Below are 17,320 nucleotides of genomic sequence, written 5' to 3'. Positions count from 1 at the left end.
AGTTTCAAATTGCACACCTGATAAGCCGTCAAGAACCGTACGGCGAAACGTACGTCGTATGAAACAACTTGTTTTGTAGTCAACTAGTCCATCACAATGTCATGCATGAGGAGTACTGTAGGAGTTTGGCTTTCGGCTTGTACAATTCGTTTTCGCAAAGCTTTCCATTTCTTTACTTATCTTTAATATTCATGACTCACCCAAGTTGGGTGGTGTGATGCTTTGCTGCTTCGAATTGTAGTTAGACCGCTTTGTCAAATATCGTACTGGTCTTGTCATCGTCCAGTAACAATCGACATTCTTTGTTCCGTTGGGACTGTAGCTTTTGCTCGTTTTCGTTGCGCTTGCCTTCCCCTCTTTGGTCTTTTCGTAACCTTGAACCTTCCAAGTTGGAAGGCTGTAGGCTAGCGCTACGGAGATGTGTTGAAGCTAGGTGTCAGGACGTCGAATGTCTCAGTACGTGTCAGTTTTGTGCCTAGTTATTGCACTTTCTGACTGTATAAAGTATCATGTTACAGTGATGGAGAGTTACTCTTAACTCGTATCCATAATGTCTTTTCCTTTCTACTTTTATTTATGGCTCAACATCCGAGTTTCGAATTTCTATTTCCCTGTTCTTGGGCTTTTCTGCCCTCAAATGTGGCAAGGAGTTATTGCACGGGTCACACAATGCAGGATGTACTGTTTTCATGATATCTACAACTATGTGTGGGAGACACTAAAAAGGTAGGGTGCCAGTTTCCAATAAATCTGGAAAAAATCACAAGTCGACCGATACTATATATATGTACATGAGTACATAAACATGCATGCAATTTTCATCACCCAGCATAGCAAGCTGCGTTTGTTTCATAGGGAGTGGAGGGTGTGCGAGTAAGAAATGAGCGATGTTCATTTCAGGGACGATAAAACACTTTTGCGACGACCCCTTAGAGATGTACATGACGTAGATGACATACATCATAACATGAAATACATCTACTGAAAGTAAATTGAAATTACTCAATCTGCAGAGTATGTACATACCAGCCCATACGCATTGAGGATCTTGCGATATCGACGGATTTGTTCGGTGTAGATGCTATCTTCATCGTCATCATCGTCATCATACTCTACGTGGCTAGCAGCACAAAGCTGTCGAGAGAACTCCCGACTTGTTGAGAATGGCTCTCGGATGTTGTCATGCAGTTGTGCCAGTACTTCCTCTGCCTGCCCGAGCACTTTGGGTTGCTTGGGAGATTTCTGAACATGCACATCAACGCAGTGGGTAAAGTACTCTCTGTTCACAAACCTGATTAAACCTTTTTATCGTTAATGACGTATGTATACGTCACTGAGAACGAACCCAATCCACTAATGACGTACTTCCTCCGTAAGCTAAACTTCATTGCATATTTACAGTTCAGTATAAAGCATTCTATGGCTACAAACACACTTTGAAAAGTGGAAAACACAGCAGCATATGAGAGATTAGTTATTTACAGATGTCATACAGCTCGTTTCAAAGCAGTCCAGCTTCACTCTTCGTCTGAATCTCATGACGACTCCATGATGATATCGTGTCTGCATCCGCGCTGACTTTCGTTTTTGTTCCGCAGCCTTTACAAGTTGCCAAAACACTAGAAATCGCCAAGTTCTTTGCCCGAACTGTGAGCTTGATGACCTCCACAGTGGCGCTGTTAGTTGTTGTCTCTGCCACTCTCCAGAATGCCGTGATGGAAAGAGACATACAGACACAGCCAAACGCTCCTCATCTTGGCAACGGAGTATTCATGCCAACATATTTCCACAGCTTGCAGAAGCTTCTTTCTGGTTTCCTTCGTCACAAGTGACAAGTCTGCCTGCAGGCTGTGGAAGAATACCAAGTCGTCCAAGTTGAGATTGGGACTTTGAGTCGGCTGAATGGCAACCCAAATGTCAAACCCTTTTGCTTTCCCCTGCGCTGCTAACACACGTGCATTGATTTTGGCTTCGTGCGGACGTGCACCATCGTGCTGGTACGGCATGCAGTGGCTGGCCGAATTCTTCGAGCAGCGCATCTTTTAAACTGTTTCTCATTTTCGCACTTCGGTGTCGTCTGGGCCTGGATAGGGTTGTGTTCTGGTGCCGATTTTCGAAATAACACCACACATATATGTATATTATATCGGGCCTGATTGGAATTTTTATTTTCATTGCTATTAGGTTCGGCCTCATTTCCTCTGTGCTGCGTTGATGCGTTCACAAAGAACGAAACACTGTCCGCAGATTGAGGATTTCGCTCCTGCTCTTGTAGTAGTTGAGCACTCTCATGTGGGGTAGTGCCTTTGCTGTTTGCATTACGCAGAGCTCACTGACTTGTCAGTTTGAGCACTCCGTGGCAAGGTACGTTCGGGCTTGATTGGAAATTTTTATTTTCATTGCTATCAGGCTCAGCCTCATTTCCTCTGTGCTGCGCTGATGAGTTCACAAAGAACAAAACAGCATGCTGCCCGCAGATTGAGTGTATAATTATTATATTTTATACTTTTGATTAAGTTTTCCATCAGCCCAATTGGTATTGTTGCTAACGGCTTTTGTTTTTGTCACTCCTGTCAGTTAATTGTATTGTATTACTCTTCAGACATCAATCCTGAATGGCGTAAGCGAAAGTGGCACCCGCCACCTTCGTGGACATGCGTTTAATAATGTTGAGTGACTCATCTATCAGGTCGCTACAGCCAGAAGAAACGTACAAATACCACGGTTTCCTTGAAGCTGGAGGTGTTGACCATTCAAATATGAAGACGAAAATCCTGCAGGAGTACAAGTGGCGTGTGCGACGAGTACTCCGCGCAGCTCTAAACGGCCACAGCATCATCACAGCCATCAACACCTGGATTGTGGCTTTGATATGGTATAGTGCTGCTATCTTGGCATGCATGCAAGACGAGTTGAAATCTGCTGACCGAAGAACGCGCAAGCTTATGACCATGCATGGAGCTCTCCATCCACGCGCTGATGTAGCCAGTATGTACGTCAGTCGCAAGGAGGGTGGACATGGTTTGCAAAATATTCATGATGATGTCACAATGGAGAAAAGCAATCTGCAGCGTTATGTGCATCAGTCAGATAAGGAGCTCCTGAAGGTAGCTGCGCCCATTCTGTGGCCACATCTGAATGCCCCACCAGACTCCTCACAGGTAGTGAAGTGTCGCTTCAAAAAGAACACCTCTTGTCGTGGACCCAGAAACCCGTGCATGGACAGTTTGTCCGGCCAAAAGAAAAACTGACCAAGGAGAACACCTGGAACTGGCTGACAAAGGCTGGTCTCAAGAAGACCACAGAGAGACTGATCACTGCGGCACAAGACCAGGCCTTAGGAACTAACTTGCTCAAGGCCCAAATCTTCTATCAGGGCAGACAGAAGCCCCCTGTGTCGAATGTCTGGGAAGGCAGGCGAGTCGGTTGCCCTTATCCTATGCGAGTGTTCGAAGCTCGCTGGAAGGGATTACTTCGAGCGTCAAAATCGGCTGGCCTCTCTGGTCCACTGGTCGCTCTGTCGTGTACATGGGATACCATGTGAAGACAAGTACTACAAGCACCACTGTGATCCTGTGCTTGAGCATACCAAGACTAGTGTAACGGTACAAGAGCATCCTGCACCCGAGGATAATGTGCCTGGAGCTAGAGATACTTCAGACTCCAAAATCTCTCCACAGGACAAGAAGATCAAGATTCTGTGGGATTTCACCATCCGGTGCGATCGCTTCACTAAGCACTGACGGACTGATATTGTTCTGGTTGATGGACCTGCCAAGAAGGCCCTGATCATTGACATTGCTGTACCTGGTGATCCACGCGTTGTTGAAAAGGACATTGAGAAACGTGCCAAGTATCAAATTCTTGCTCGCGAAATCCATCGACTATGGCAAGTTGAGACTCCGATTGTTCCTGTGGTAGTTGGGACTTAGGGCACGTTTCCAAACAGTTGCCAGGATATCTTGACACAATTGGTATCACCAGCTACTGTTCTATGTCTGAATTGCAAAAGAACGCTCTCCTTGGCTCGGCAGCTATCCTGCATAAGGTCCTTGCTTTGTTATTTAATATCCATATTTATTATGATGCATGGCTCCACCTTTGGCTGCTGGTTTCTAGCTTGGTGGGTGCCTATCTCTAGCCTTCGGCCGAGTGCTCATGGATAATTGGATGATTCAAAGGATCAGACGGGGAAGTGAACTGCCTAAAAAGATAAAACATCACCAGACCCCCAGGACCTTGTCCTGGTGGCTGAGTAGATCAGACTCACAGCCACGCGCTCTTGGACCAAAAATCACTTTCGCTGATCCATATTTTCCCTCGTGTCAGGCCATGATCCAGGCACTATCCCTGCAGCTTGCCACTTTCTATGCCGGACATTATTTTGTGAAGGTCATTCTTGGAACATCGTATAAGGTTGCTTTCCAGTTTGAATAGTTCTTTCATAACCAAATCCATGGCACAATTCACGGGAGAGGTGCAAGTGCAGATGACCACAAATGATTATAAACTCTGTCTAATGCACTGGTGTGCATTGCAGTTCTATCTCTGTCTCTCTTTAACTCCCACCTCACTCCCTGTCTCCCTAACTCTTTCTCTCCATCGATCTGTCCATCTTTCTCTTCATCTCTTTCTGCCTTTCTTTATCTCATTCTCTTCTCTCTTGTTTTTTCTCTTTCTCTTTCTCGTTCTCATTATCTATCTCTTTATCCTTCTCCCTCTTTCTCTCCATCTTTCCATCTTTGACTCTCTCTATCACACTTTATCTTTCCTGATCCCTTTACTATCCCCTAGTTTCTCCACTAGTTGTAATTGAAATCTGGTTTACAGTTTTACTTACGCTCAGGATATCTCTGCAGACCTCAGAAAGTTTTACTCTCAAGCGATCGAAGTCTGCGTCATTGACGGTGGCATTGATAGCAAAGCGTCCTCGAAAGTGGAGTTTATCACCAAACTCCTTCTCGACACTACTATAGCTTGTGGCAAGCTTTGCAGCAAGTTTTCCATGATCCTCTCTCTTGATCTCGTCGCGGAAGGTCGCAATGATCATGACATTGAACGGCTGGTCTGTATTTGCAACAATAAGAGATGGGAAACGCAAACAAAAATATATATAATTATATTTGTGGTGAGGAGATTTGAGGAAAGGTTTGAGATTTGAGGAAAGGTGATTTTAAGCAACACACTCTCCGCAATATCATAGTATGCAGCTAACAAATTGGTCAAAAGAGTGTTTTAAAGCAATTGTGCTCATGCTACTTCAAATGAATTGGCGACCGATAGTACGTACTAGGGTGTTATGAGCGGCCTCGAATATATATCTCGTGAGTGAGGATGGAACCATGCCTGACCTCCATGTGTTCGGTCTCGGGCTGAGAACCTTGGTAATCTACTGGAGAAGTGGCTGCACAGGCCAGGCAGAAGTGTGCGCTGCTGTTTCTGCGACAAATGAAGAAGAAGCAGCCAATGCCGACCAGGCTGATTTAATTATCAGATCTCTGAGGAGAAAAGTCTGGAGATGGAGAAGATAGATGCGAGTTCTCTGAATGTTTCCGAACATCTTGGGCTCCATCGGGCATAGACAATTTTGGTATGGACATAGCTTATTTCGGACGTTGCTCAATTGGAGAAGAGAGCAGAATATTTGAACCACGGGCACGGCTCTTTCATTCAAGGCTCTCCACACTAAAGGATCTGAACATTTTCGATCCAGAAGCTGTTTGTTGTTTCTCACTTGTAAGTTGTGGACTCATTGTTGCAGCAAAGATGAGGCGGGACTATTCCATGCCCTAAAATAAAATAATTAATTGCTTTCTCAAACACCAAGCTCACTTTCCCTGACTGCATGTATGTGCACGTGACAAGTCTGTGGACTTGTGCCACGTGATTCATGTAGCACGACAGTCCGGGTGTCCAGTAGACTGGTAGTGGTACATAACTTTATGCACAGACCATAGTGCTCTGTGTGGTAAAACTGTTAACCACTGCACACACACAGCGTGAAAAGTCCAACTCTGGAAAGTTCGGAATAACTTGAAGATTTGTATAATGTCCACTATCCTTGTACGCGCCCATGTGCCATGTATCGACACTCTTATCTCATTTTCTAGACCACCTCCGTGTGAACATACATGGGCAAAAGGAAAGACCCAGTACATGGGGCAGTGCATGTTCAGCTTGATGTGCAGTAACAATTCGTTAGTACAGTGTACAGTGTAGTGCACAGCACTTGTGAATAAAACTGTTCGTTCATGTGAAAAACAGTCTGATTTCACGTATCCAAAATATCGCCGGGACCACATACGCTCCCGGGCCCATATTGACGCACATGTGCTCGACCTTCACCAATGTTTCAACCCAAGGACTTATTACAGGCATTTACCATGGACAGAGAGATGAATATCTAGGGCTGAGTCAGGTAGCATTTTCTTCAGGGATCGGGTTTGGGTAGTTTTCCACGGGTAGCACGGATACCCTATTGGGTAATGTTTCCATGGTGACAGCACAATGCACTCCTTCCCTTACACACTGGATAGACATGCAGAGTACTACATGAATTTGTACATGTGCACTGTACATGATGCCATCAGCGACTTCGGGTTTTCAGGTACTATTCTGTACCCGTCTACACGAGATCCTCACGGGCTGCATGCGTATCCGACTACCCATGCACACCACTATAAATAACACACACACATAAACACACACACACACACACCTGCATGCACACACACACATACCTGCATGCACACACACAGTGCCCTCCCTGCACCAGTAAACAGAATCAAACACATACCCCTATCATTCATTCATTCATGTAGTGTCGTGGACATGGAAATCCGGTCACACTTCTAGCGGCCCCAGGGCACTCGCCATGCGGCCATGGACAAGCGGAACACACATGTATTTATGCTCTGCAGAGCGCTGGTCGTATCGGATCAACATGTGCACTGCACGCAGCGTTCTGTTCGCGCTGAGGGCGCCGGCCCTGGTCAAACAACTGAATTTCCATGTCTGCTACAGTACATGCCGACATACGGATCAACAGACACAAACAAAATTTCACAAAAATGCATTTGAGAAAATATCGCACTGACCTGATGTTACCGATGGTGGCCTCCGGCTCAAAAACCGACCAACTGTGGTGGTTATGCTTGTTGTAATCAGTTTCTCGTCCCATTTACTATTGACAACAGCAAGACCGAGGCTTGGTACTGATGTGGATAGGCAGAAAATGTCGTGTGTCGCTGAAAACGCGTCCTGCCCAGCGAGATCTTTGATACGCAAATGCTGACCAAGATTATCAGTGAAGTTGGACATCTGGATGCCTCGGGTTCGTTTCGAGTCGTTTGATGTGCCGTTGTTTCCTTCTTCTCTCAATGTCTTGATCAGTGTCGACTTCCCAACAAGTTGTTCCCCGCTAACTAGAACAACTAGAGTGTTAGCGTCCACTTGGCCTTCGGAATAAAATTCCTCCAGCTGAAGGTAAGTCTGCGTATATATAATACACACAAGAACAACATGGTTGATAAATATGGTGGTAAAGACACACCTGGCAATATGGCGGTAAACACACGCCTGCCCACACACGCTCTCTAGGCTGCAAAGTTCTGGCACAGAGCTCTCCTTCTCACCACCACCACCATCAGTTCGCGCCTGGCGCCTGGTCGATGCATGGCTGGCGGTATCCGGCAAAGCAGGCTGGTACATCAAGTAGCGCATGGCACATAGATGATGACACAGCAACGACATAGCTCGATTGCGACGTACGTTTCGTCCCCGCTGGACTCATCAGGCAATCTTCTTCTTGGATGTCTTCATACGGAGCTTGACTCGGGAGAATGAAGCTGAAGACACCACTGCAGCTGTACTTATGGTTGATAAATATGAGTCAAGCTCCGAGTCAAGCTCCGTATGAAGACATCCAAGAAGAAGATTGCCTGATGAGTCCAGCGGGGACGAAACGTACATCGCAATCAAGCTATATCGTTGCTGTGTCATCATCTATGTACCATGCGCTACTTGATGTACCAGCCTGCTATGCCGGATACCGCCAGCCATGCATCGACCAGGCGCCAGGCGCGAACTGATGGTGGTGGTGGTGAGAAGGAGAGCTCTGTGCCAGAACTTTGCAGCCTAGGGAGCGTGTGTGGGCAGGCGTGTGTTTACCGCCATATTGCCAGGTGTGTCTTTACCACCATATTTATCAACCATAAGTACAGCTGCAGTGGTGTCTTCAGCTTCATTCACACAAGCACAACAATTAAAGAATAGGGGGCTCGTGAACTTACAACCACTTTATGCAGTTGCTATTCACACTTGGCGCATGCGCTGGATGAAAATTCTGTATTAGTGACGTCAAAAAATTGTGACGTTTCGGGCCACTCACTGTGAATAGCAACTGAATAGAGGGGTTGTCAGTTGATAAACCCCCTTTCCTTTATAACGCAGTTGCGTGATGCCCACCATTTTCTTAGTAAAGAATAATAATTACTGGATATAAGTATTGAAGGCAACTTTTCCTTAAAGGCTGTGAAGATGATAATGCTCCATAGTTGGCAGTGTTCATCTGTTTGACAGTAAAGTATGTGAGGAGCACATTTCTTAAGTGGAGATGAATATTTTTATGAATCGGACAATGTAAATGAGAAGATCAGCTTGTCCACATGCTATATGGTTCTTTCGGAAAGCGGCATCCACTGCACACATGTACTTGCCTGAATTTAAACACAAGCAGGAAATGAATCTATAAAGATTCTTGCTACTTTCAACACTAGGATGGTGGACATCGAATGAGTCGGTGATAGCTTTGTGAAACGTATTGAAAGTACAGACGACTTTTTACCATATGCACGGATTGAAAACGAAACTTCATCCATTTTTAACAATTACTATGTACTTCGTCCGGCTCATCGCAATTGTCGCTTATCTTTCGCCACTAAGAACAGGAGTTTTTTACCGCTCTGTGAAATTTCAAACAGACATAGTGAGGAAGCATGATACATGAATACTCTCTGCCACAAGAAAAAAATGTCAGCAATGGAATCAGGTGAAGCGAGTCGAAGAAAGGAAGCAAGGTAAGCAAAATGCACGAAATAAATCAGCGAAGGAGCGCGTTCTTGCACTCACACTAGTAATACAGGTCCAAAGTTCACTCAACTGGTGTCTAGCTGCTGGCGTAGACTGGTAGAGTATCTCTTGCGTTCTCAGCCTATCGTATGGCAGCAATGGGAAAGAAACAGTTGTGTCTGTCACTTCGGTGCTTGAAGGAATCGTGGGCAGTGTGACCTGTGTGTCACCACAGCGTGTTTCAACAAAGCCTTCAAATGAGGCATACAGGCCTCTCCAGACAGGTGTCATACGCTCCTTGGATAGGCGGGCCACGACTCTTGTAATGCGGCTGCTAGGTCCACCAAGAGAAGGAACAACCAACAGGTCGGCCGGGCACATCGCATCAAAAACACCTTTCTTCTTCATCATGATGCTTATACTCTTCTGCCGTGCACTCGTGCCTGTCACGCTCTCCGCACCAGGATGTCAGTTGCACCTGCTACAGTTCCGGTCTTCGGGTCGCTGAGCTTGGCTTTTGGCAACACAGACAGTGAATGGCCAGATTCCCACTTCCCAAAAAAGTCGAATACATCGCGATTCAAAGCGCTAGTCGCGATCATTTTTTCTTTGGTGCCTACTTTGATCTTGCCATCACGACCTCCCAAGCAAAAGTAAGTTAGATATCGTGATTGGACTGGGTTTTACCTGTCAAAAAGTTCGTCGGGGATAAGCGACAATGGCGATGAGCCGGACCAAGTACATAACATCAGTGAATGACCTCAATTGCCACGATACTCTCCATAGCAACGGGATACTTGGAATACTCAGTATAAAAGATAATAAAGACTTAACCTGAAGAGCTCGGATCTTTAGCCAATGTAATCATGTAAAAAATAAAGAAAGGGCAAAATGTTACAAGTGATAACCAACTGTCCCACAGTGCAGCCACGTAATACACCGTCAGCATATGCGACAACAGGGCACAAAACTGACAAGGAGTACTGAGACATTCAACGAACTAACACCTCACTCCAACACATCTAAGAGGTGTAAACCAACAACCTTCCAACTTGGGAGGCTCAGGTAAGGAAATATCTAAAGAGGGGAAGGAAAGCGCAATGAAGATGAGCACGGGCTTTGTCCCACAGCAACAAAGAATGCCGAACGTTACTGTATAAAGACTTCACTAGTAAGACAATTGGACGTAACGGTTTTACTACAACCCAACGACGCAAAGTAACAGACCACCCAAATTGGGAGGTTCAAGTTTATTATTGTAAACATGGAAGGGGAATCTGAGCATTCCTTGTCAGTTTTTAAGCTAAGTACTCCTGGTCAGTTTTGTGCCCTTTGTCACACTTGCTGACGGTATAATTATCTGGTTACACCGGTGGAAACTTAGTCATAACTCATAACATTATGTGCTTTCTATTACCTGAAGAAAACGACGGTTGTGAGGGTCAGCAGTCTCCTTGGCAGCGGCACGTCGAATAATTTCCATTACCTACATTGCCAATAGAACACACAGGAAAAACAATGACATATGTACAAGTAGGAATAGGGAAGAGGACAGGTGGTTGGTAGAGAATCGTCCGTAGAGAAACAGGGTTGGAGTGAAGTGAGGTGCCAGGAAAGACGGTCACGCACAGGGTAGCTTGAGCAGAAAAAATACTTTTCTTTGAGGCTATTCACTTAGGGCTTGTTCGACTTGTCATGCTTTTTCCGAAGAGTTTGGAATAGCAACGTCACGTTGTGCGTGGTCATGGTCAATCTTATCGGACGTCATCGACAATTCAACTGAAAACTCTAAAATGATAGAAACCGTTCCAATGGGACGCTTCAACTAATCTCTTTAAAAAAATTGTTCGAACAGTTGATGAAGATAATTCTAACGCCCCCTTAACTTAATACCACACGAAGCAGAAAACCAGAGACCAAAACCTTTCTCGCAACTCCGAGTTTCGTGTTTCAAAAAACACTCATCAGACGATAAAACATAATAATACTATTCGCTAGTTATATAGGGTATCTGTAATGTAGGCTAAGGCAGTGCTGCAACCACGAAGCTTGAGGAGATAACATCAGCGCTGGAATACACTGTGCCTAATATGAATGCAAGTGTCATGGCTGAGGTATATTGCTATAACCAAGATGGGAGATACATGTAGAACCGACGCAGGAATTAAGTAGGTTTCAGTGGTAGTTGTGTCACGCCAAAGGGCTGGGTAATATGTGTTACATAGCAGATACCAGTGTGGGTAATGGCGCAATATGTGGTTTGGTGTGAGAGTGAAAGAGTGAGGGTGTACATGTGTGTGCACGAGAGAGAGAGAGATAGAGTGTGTGTTTGTGTGTGGTTGTGTGTGTGTGTGTGTGTGTGTGTGTGTGTGTGTGTGTGTGTGTGCGTGCGGGCGTGCGTGCTTGTGTGCGTGCGTGCGTGCGCGTGTGTGTGTGGGAACACCGCATATCTTATCATGTGACCCCGGTGTAGTTTGGGAGCGAGAATTTGCTGGCATGTCTACACTTCGATAAGCTCGCTTCTCTTGTTGAGGCATGTTTCTCTATCCGCGATTATGATCGGAACTTCTCCGAGAGGCAAAGTTGGCACCTCTTGCTGATGTTGCTGTAGGCTTGTGCTCGTTCTGAAATACTCCACTGGATCGAGTAGTCTTCCTGTCTCTCCGTCAATTTCCAGACATACTTGGATAGTTCGGTGCTCTTTCGTCTCTGCTCGTGGTTGAATGTGTCCTTGTGGTTTCCGTACCGGGTCTTGAACGTTGGCTCTGTCGCTCTGAAGTACACACGTGCTGGGTTAACATTACGGCGTGTCACTTCGGCTTTGTAGACCAGCTGCAAAACGAAGTGTATTGTTGACTCTGACAAGGAAAAGTAGCGGTGACAACTTGTCACTCCAAACGACAAGCTTCTCCTTGCGCCACCACAATTTTTCGGTGCAACATTTGATGCAAAAAGTGACTGTTTGGCATGTAGTTTTTGAACTTTACCGCAAGAGGAATGATGAAATCACATGCTTCATGATGTAGAATAATGATTTCCGGTTCACAACACAATGCACACGATCACGATCGTTCCTGATGTGCTATTCGAAACGGACCATAATGGAGGAGGTAAGACACATCATATTTCCTGCATGCTCTGCTCAGAACCCGCAGCCACTATCGTTACAGCGCTAGCAGTATTGCATTGGCAAGACTTCTTCGAGATATGTCCTCTTGCAGTGAGAACAGGTGCAGTCAACTTCGCTTTTAACGACACTCGGTGGGCGTCAAAAAGGTGTCCTTATTCGCAAAATGTCGTTATACCCAAAGTCTCACTATTATGTATTACATGGGATGGGACTTTGTTCTGGGCATGGAAATTCTGTCGTTATTCACGAATTTTCGTTATATCAGCAGTCGTTATTGGCGAAGCTGTCTGTATGCATATTTCACCCTAACCTCGAACACCCCGAACATGGGTCAACAGGAACCGTGGCTAGTTTACATGCTGATGCTTGATGTAGATCTGCAACAGCAAGGAATGACCATCGAGCATGCCATCAAGGTCGCTTGGAGTTGACCAGCACAGGCTACACTGGTTCCATGTGGTACGTGACGTGCCCACATCACATATTTCTTACGTGATGAACAACGCAATTTGGCCCCTACTTACCCTAGTCTCTGTGCTGCATGTTGAGAAAAAGTCCCGGTTGGAAGGCCTACAACGCGACCAGCGTGCTCTTAAGCCGGGCATCAAAATGCATGTGATCCAATCTAAATATCAACAGGTGATCCTTGTAAGTGCACGTACTCTTTATCAAGGTGACTCAGAATAACTGATTAACCGTGATCTACGAGACCTGGAAATCTGGTGTCACGGGGCTCGTGATTTGCACAGTCGATCTACACCCCAAAGGAAACTTACCTGCAACATTTGAGCGAAATTGGAGAGAGCGACTTGCACAAAATTTCTGGTTTTCTCTGATATGTTCTCTTTTACTAAATATTATTGCTGGAGTGAGCGATTCAGTATGAGCTAGAACGTCACTGCCCGTATCTCAGGTTTTCCGTTATCTCAGGACAGCTCGTCTGCCATGTATTATACCGCTTTTTGAAGAAATGTTTTTGGCACATATTACGCATATTCAGGATAAAATATAATGTCTTGATGAAAATGAGTGAATTGCACAGGTGGGCAGTGATAAATTGACACTAGTGTACACGAATAATAATTCAAACCCCCAAATTGGAAGCAGTTGTGCCATAGGAACTCAAGCTAAAGGTGCCCGGTAGAGAGGCGTGCCAGTATCTGAGGCGTCCGGATAAGAGGCGTTTGAGTGTACTCATTGCTATTAATATTTGAAACTATTGCATCCTTTCCGCAGTCTTAGTAAACTGCATTATTGCACTCATTCCAAACACCCACACCGGGACGTTTCTGCTGCGAACGTCACTTTTGGGTCACTAAATGTTTGGGTATAACCCATCATTAGTTTGAACCAGTAACCTGATACTGAGCCATGCCTGAATATTTGGTGAATCAAAAGCGGTGTTTGCAGCAGGGACACAATGTGTGAGTGTCAGGAGGGAATATAGTGATATTGTTACCTCATTGGTTACGCAAGTTTTCGAATGGGAAATTCATTTTGATGTATTTTTTCTTTTCTTCTAAGTTGTGCTTACCTTCTTCTGCTCCTCTGGGTACTTGCTCTCAAGATAGCGGATAATTGCCCTTAGTCTAGCCGCAGGCTCAGCCCAAAAGCTGTAATCACTTGCTACTGCACTGTCCAGACATGTCCTGTTGTCCTGGTAGAATGAACAATGGTCAATCAACAAGAAAGTAAAACAGACCTCTTAGTAAACATTGCACATAGCTTTGTAAACCAGAACAGCAGTTGATTTTGAATACTTTGCAGATTCAAGAAACTAATAGTAGTAGTAGTAGTAGAATTTATTATTTTACTAGGGAACTCCCAACAGGCGTTGCCTTTTTACTGGGAACCCTAGGAATGACTTGGTGCTTGTGACAAATGCAGAAAGGGGCTTAGCTTGACGACATCCAGGTGGAAGCATGTTCCATCTGTCTGCTGCCAAAAATGAAATAGCATTCAGGCCGTAACGAGACGTAGCTCTGGGTAGGTTCAGAGCGGCTGAAGCTTGACCGCGGGTAGCAGCATTAATGACTTTTCTAATGCTCGTTCTGAGAATTATCACAACTCCCATTAACCCTTTGAGAGCCGCCCCATACTTGAATGTGTAGAATTATACACACACGACGTTGAGACTTCAACAAGCCGTAACCATGGTAACTCGGTCAAAACTAGCTCAAATTTAACGATCCAACTATCTATGCCGAAGAGAAAACTCGCGTGCCGTAGAACCCATCCAGGAAGCGCTGCGATCAACGGTTCCTGAGATTTCAACACATAATAGCGGAGCCAAACTATGTCTCGTGATCCGAAAATTGTACAATATATTTAAGAGAGCATGTCTGAGAAAACCAGAACATATGTGCAAGTTGATCTCTCAGATTTCGCTCAAATTTTGCAGGTAGGTTTGCTTTGGGATGTAGATCGACATTCCAAAGCCCGCGGAAAATCTTTGAAGGGAACCATGACATTGGCATACCCCTCAATATTGGCCCAATATTGGCACGATTTATGGGTCTACAAACGAGCCACGGCACAGCGCACAAGAACGAGCTACGAACAAAACTCCATCAAGCCAACATTATCTCACCTTAGAAGAGTTCTTGGGGCAGCACCACTTAGCCACGCCAGCATCCGAGAAGACGAGGGCAATCATCCCTTGACGCCACAAATGATCGTCCTCAAAATAGCCAAATTACAAGCACTGATAAAACTGCGAGCTACGTCCTCAATTAGCAAACACTATACACCGGCAGATAGTAGAACACCTCTTCTAGCACTGAGGACATGTCCCCCATCATCCTTTTTGGGTTTTCTTGAAATAAACAATTTTGAATTTTTCCACTCGACCATTCTGAAATACGTCCAAACTCATACCTGCGTAGGAAAGCTCGCCCCTCCGCGACGTCTAGTCAGCAATTTCTACTCCAACACCACTCCCAACGCTGCAGAACAAAGTGTATTGTTGACTCTGACAAGGAAAAGCAGCGGTGATCACTTGTCACTCCAAACGACAAGCTTCTCCTTGCGCCACCAACATTTTTCGGTGCAACAGTTGATGCAAAAGTGACTGAATTTTGGCGTGTAGTTTTTGGATTTTACTGCAAGAGGAATGATGAAATCACGTGCTTCGTGACACAAGAATGCCAGGTCTCGAAGATCACGGTTCAGCAGTTGTTCCGAGTCGCCTTGATCAAGCGCATCTGCACTTACATGGATCACCCATTGATCTAGATTGGATGAGCGAGGTTAGTGTGAAAAAATGCATCCCTGTTCTTACTGCAAGAGGAAATATCTCAAAGAATTCTTGCCAATGCAATACTGCCAGTGCTATAACGATAGTGTCTGAATGTTCTGAGCAGAGCATGCAAGAAATATAATGCATCTTACCTCCTCCCTCATGGTCCGTTTCGAAAAGCTCCTCGGGAACGATCGTGATCATGTGCATTGTGTCGTGCACCAGAAAGCATTATCCTACGTCACGATGCACGTGATTTCTTCATTCCTCTTGCAGTAAAATCCACAAACTACACGCAAAATTCAGTCACTTTTGCATCAACTGGTGCACCGAAAAATGTTGGTGGCGCAAGGAGAATCTTGTCGTTTGGAGTGACAAGTGATCACCGCTGCTTTTCCTTGTCAGAGTCAACAATACACTTTGTTCTGCAGCGTTGGGTTGTGTTAGAGTAGAAATTGCTGACTAGACGTCGCGGATGGGCGAGCTTTCCTGCGCAGGTATGAGCCGTATTTCAGAATGGTCGAGTGGAAAAATTCAAAATTGTTTATTTCAAGAAAACCCAAAAAGGATGATGGGGGACATGTCCTCAGTGCTAGAAGAGGTGTTCTACTATCTGCCGGTGTATAGTGTTTGCTAATTGAGGTCGTAGCTCGCAGTTTTATCAGCGCTTGTAATTGGGCTATTTTGAAGACGATCATTTGTGGCGTCAAGAGATGATTGCCCTCGTCTTCTGGGATGCTGGCGTGGCTAAGTGGTGCTGCGGCCCCAAGAACTCTTCTAAGGTGAGGTAATGTTGAATTGATGGAGTTTTGTTCGTAGCTTGTTCGTGTACGCTGTGGCGTAGCTCGTTTGTAGACCCATAAATCGTGCCAATATTGGGCCAATGTTGAGGGGTATGCCAATTTCATGGTTCCCTTCAAAAGATGTTGTGCGGGCTTTGGAATGTCGATATACACCCCAAAGCAAACCTACCTACAAAATTTGAGCGAAATCTGAGAGATCGACTTGCATTATGTTCTGGTTTTCTCAGACATGCTCTCTTAATGCATACTTCAAGTATGGCATTGGACAGAGAAAATAACGTAATTCGTCATTGGTTGATTCGCGTTGTTGAGTTGTAGTCAGACCGGCTTGTCCAATGGTCTTACCAATCTCCTTATCAAGTTGTAGCTTTCGACGTTCTTTGCTCCCGTGGGATATACCTTGAGCACATCTTTGTTGCGTTTCCTTCCCCTCATTGGACCTTCCAAGTGATATAAGAAGGTTGGTATTTTTCAATTCGTAGATTCGTTGGAGCTAGTTGTCAGGTCGTTCAATGTCTCAGTACCTCAGTCAGTTTAGCATCTTGTTGTCGCCCTACCTGACTGTTTATGTAGTATCCCTGCCTTGCTTGATTGTAGCTGACTATTGTAGTATCCCTGCCTTGCTTGATTGTAACTGACTACTGTAGTATCCCTGCCTTGCTTGATTGTAGCTATTGCAGTATCCCTGCCTTGCTTGATTGTAGCTGACTATTGCAGTATCCCTGCCTTGCTTGATTGTAGCTGACTACTGTAGTATCCCTGCCTTGCTTGATTGTAGCTGACTATTGCAGTATCCCTGCCTTGCTTGATTGTACCTGACTACTGTAGTATCCCTGCCTTGCTTGATTGTAGCTGACTATTGCAGTATCCCTGCCTTGCTTGATTGTAGCTGACTATTGTAGTATCCCTGCCTTGCTTGATTGTAACTGACTATTGTAGTATCCCTGCCTTGCTTGATTGTAGCTGACTATTGCAGTATCCCTGCCTTGCTTGATTGTAACTGACTATTGTAGTATCCCTGCCTTGCTTGATTGTAGCTGACTATTGTAGTATCCCTGCCTTGCTTGATTGTAGCTGACT

At 45.2% G+C, this 17,320-nt stretch overlaps 1 protein-coding gene across 1 annotated transcript in view; it reads right to left on the bottom strand.

Moving 5' to 3' along the window:
* LOC135826975 (uncharacterized) overlaps positions 1-17,320 on the bottom strand; it is a 122,772-nt gene that overhangs the window by 30,250 nt on the left and 75,202 nt on the right. The window contains exons 5-9 of the mRNA XM_065339500.1: positions 13,734-13,856; positions 10,487-10,555; positions 7,098-7,491; positions 4,841-5,067; positions 1,027-1,242 (exon numbers count right to left, since the gene is read on the bottom strand). Coding sequence (XP_065195572.1) covers positions 1,027-1,242; positions 4,841-5,067; positions 7,098-7,491; positions 10,487-10,552 — 903 coding nt within the window. The 5' untranslated portion in view covers positions 10,553-10,555; positions 13,734-13,856. The remainder of the gene's footprint in view (positions 1-1,026; positions 1,243-4,840; positions 5,068-7,097; positions 7,492-10,486; positions 10,556-13,733; positions 13,857-17,320) is intronic.

Source organism: Sycon ciliatum, chromosome 11, assembly GCF_964019385.1.
Source record: "Sycon ciliatum chromosome 11, ocSycCili1.1, whole genome shotgun sequence".
NCBI classification, from domain to species: Eukaryota; Metazoa; Porifera; class Calcarea; order Leucosolenida; family Sycettidae; genus Sycon; species Sycon ciliatum.
This window is presented reverse-complemented; position numbering and strand designations above follow the sequence as displayed.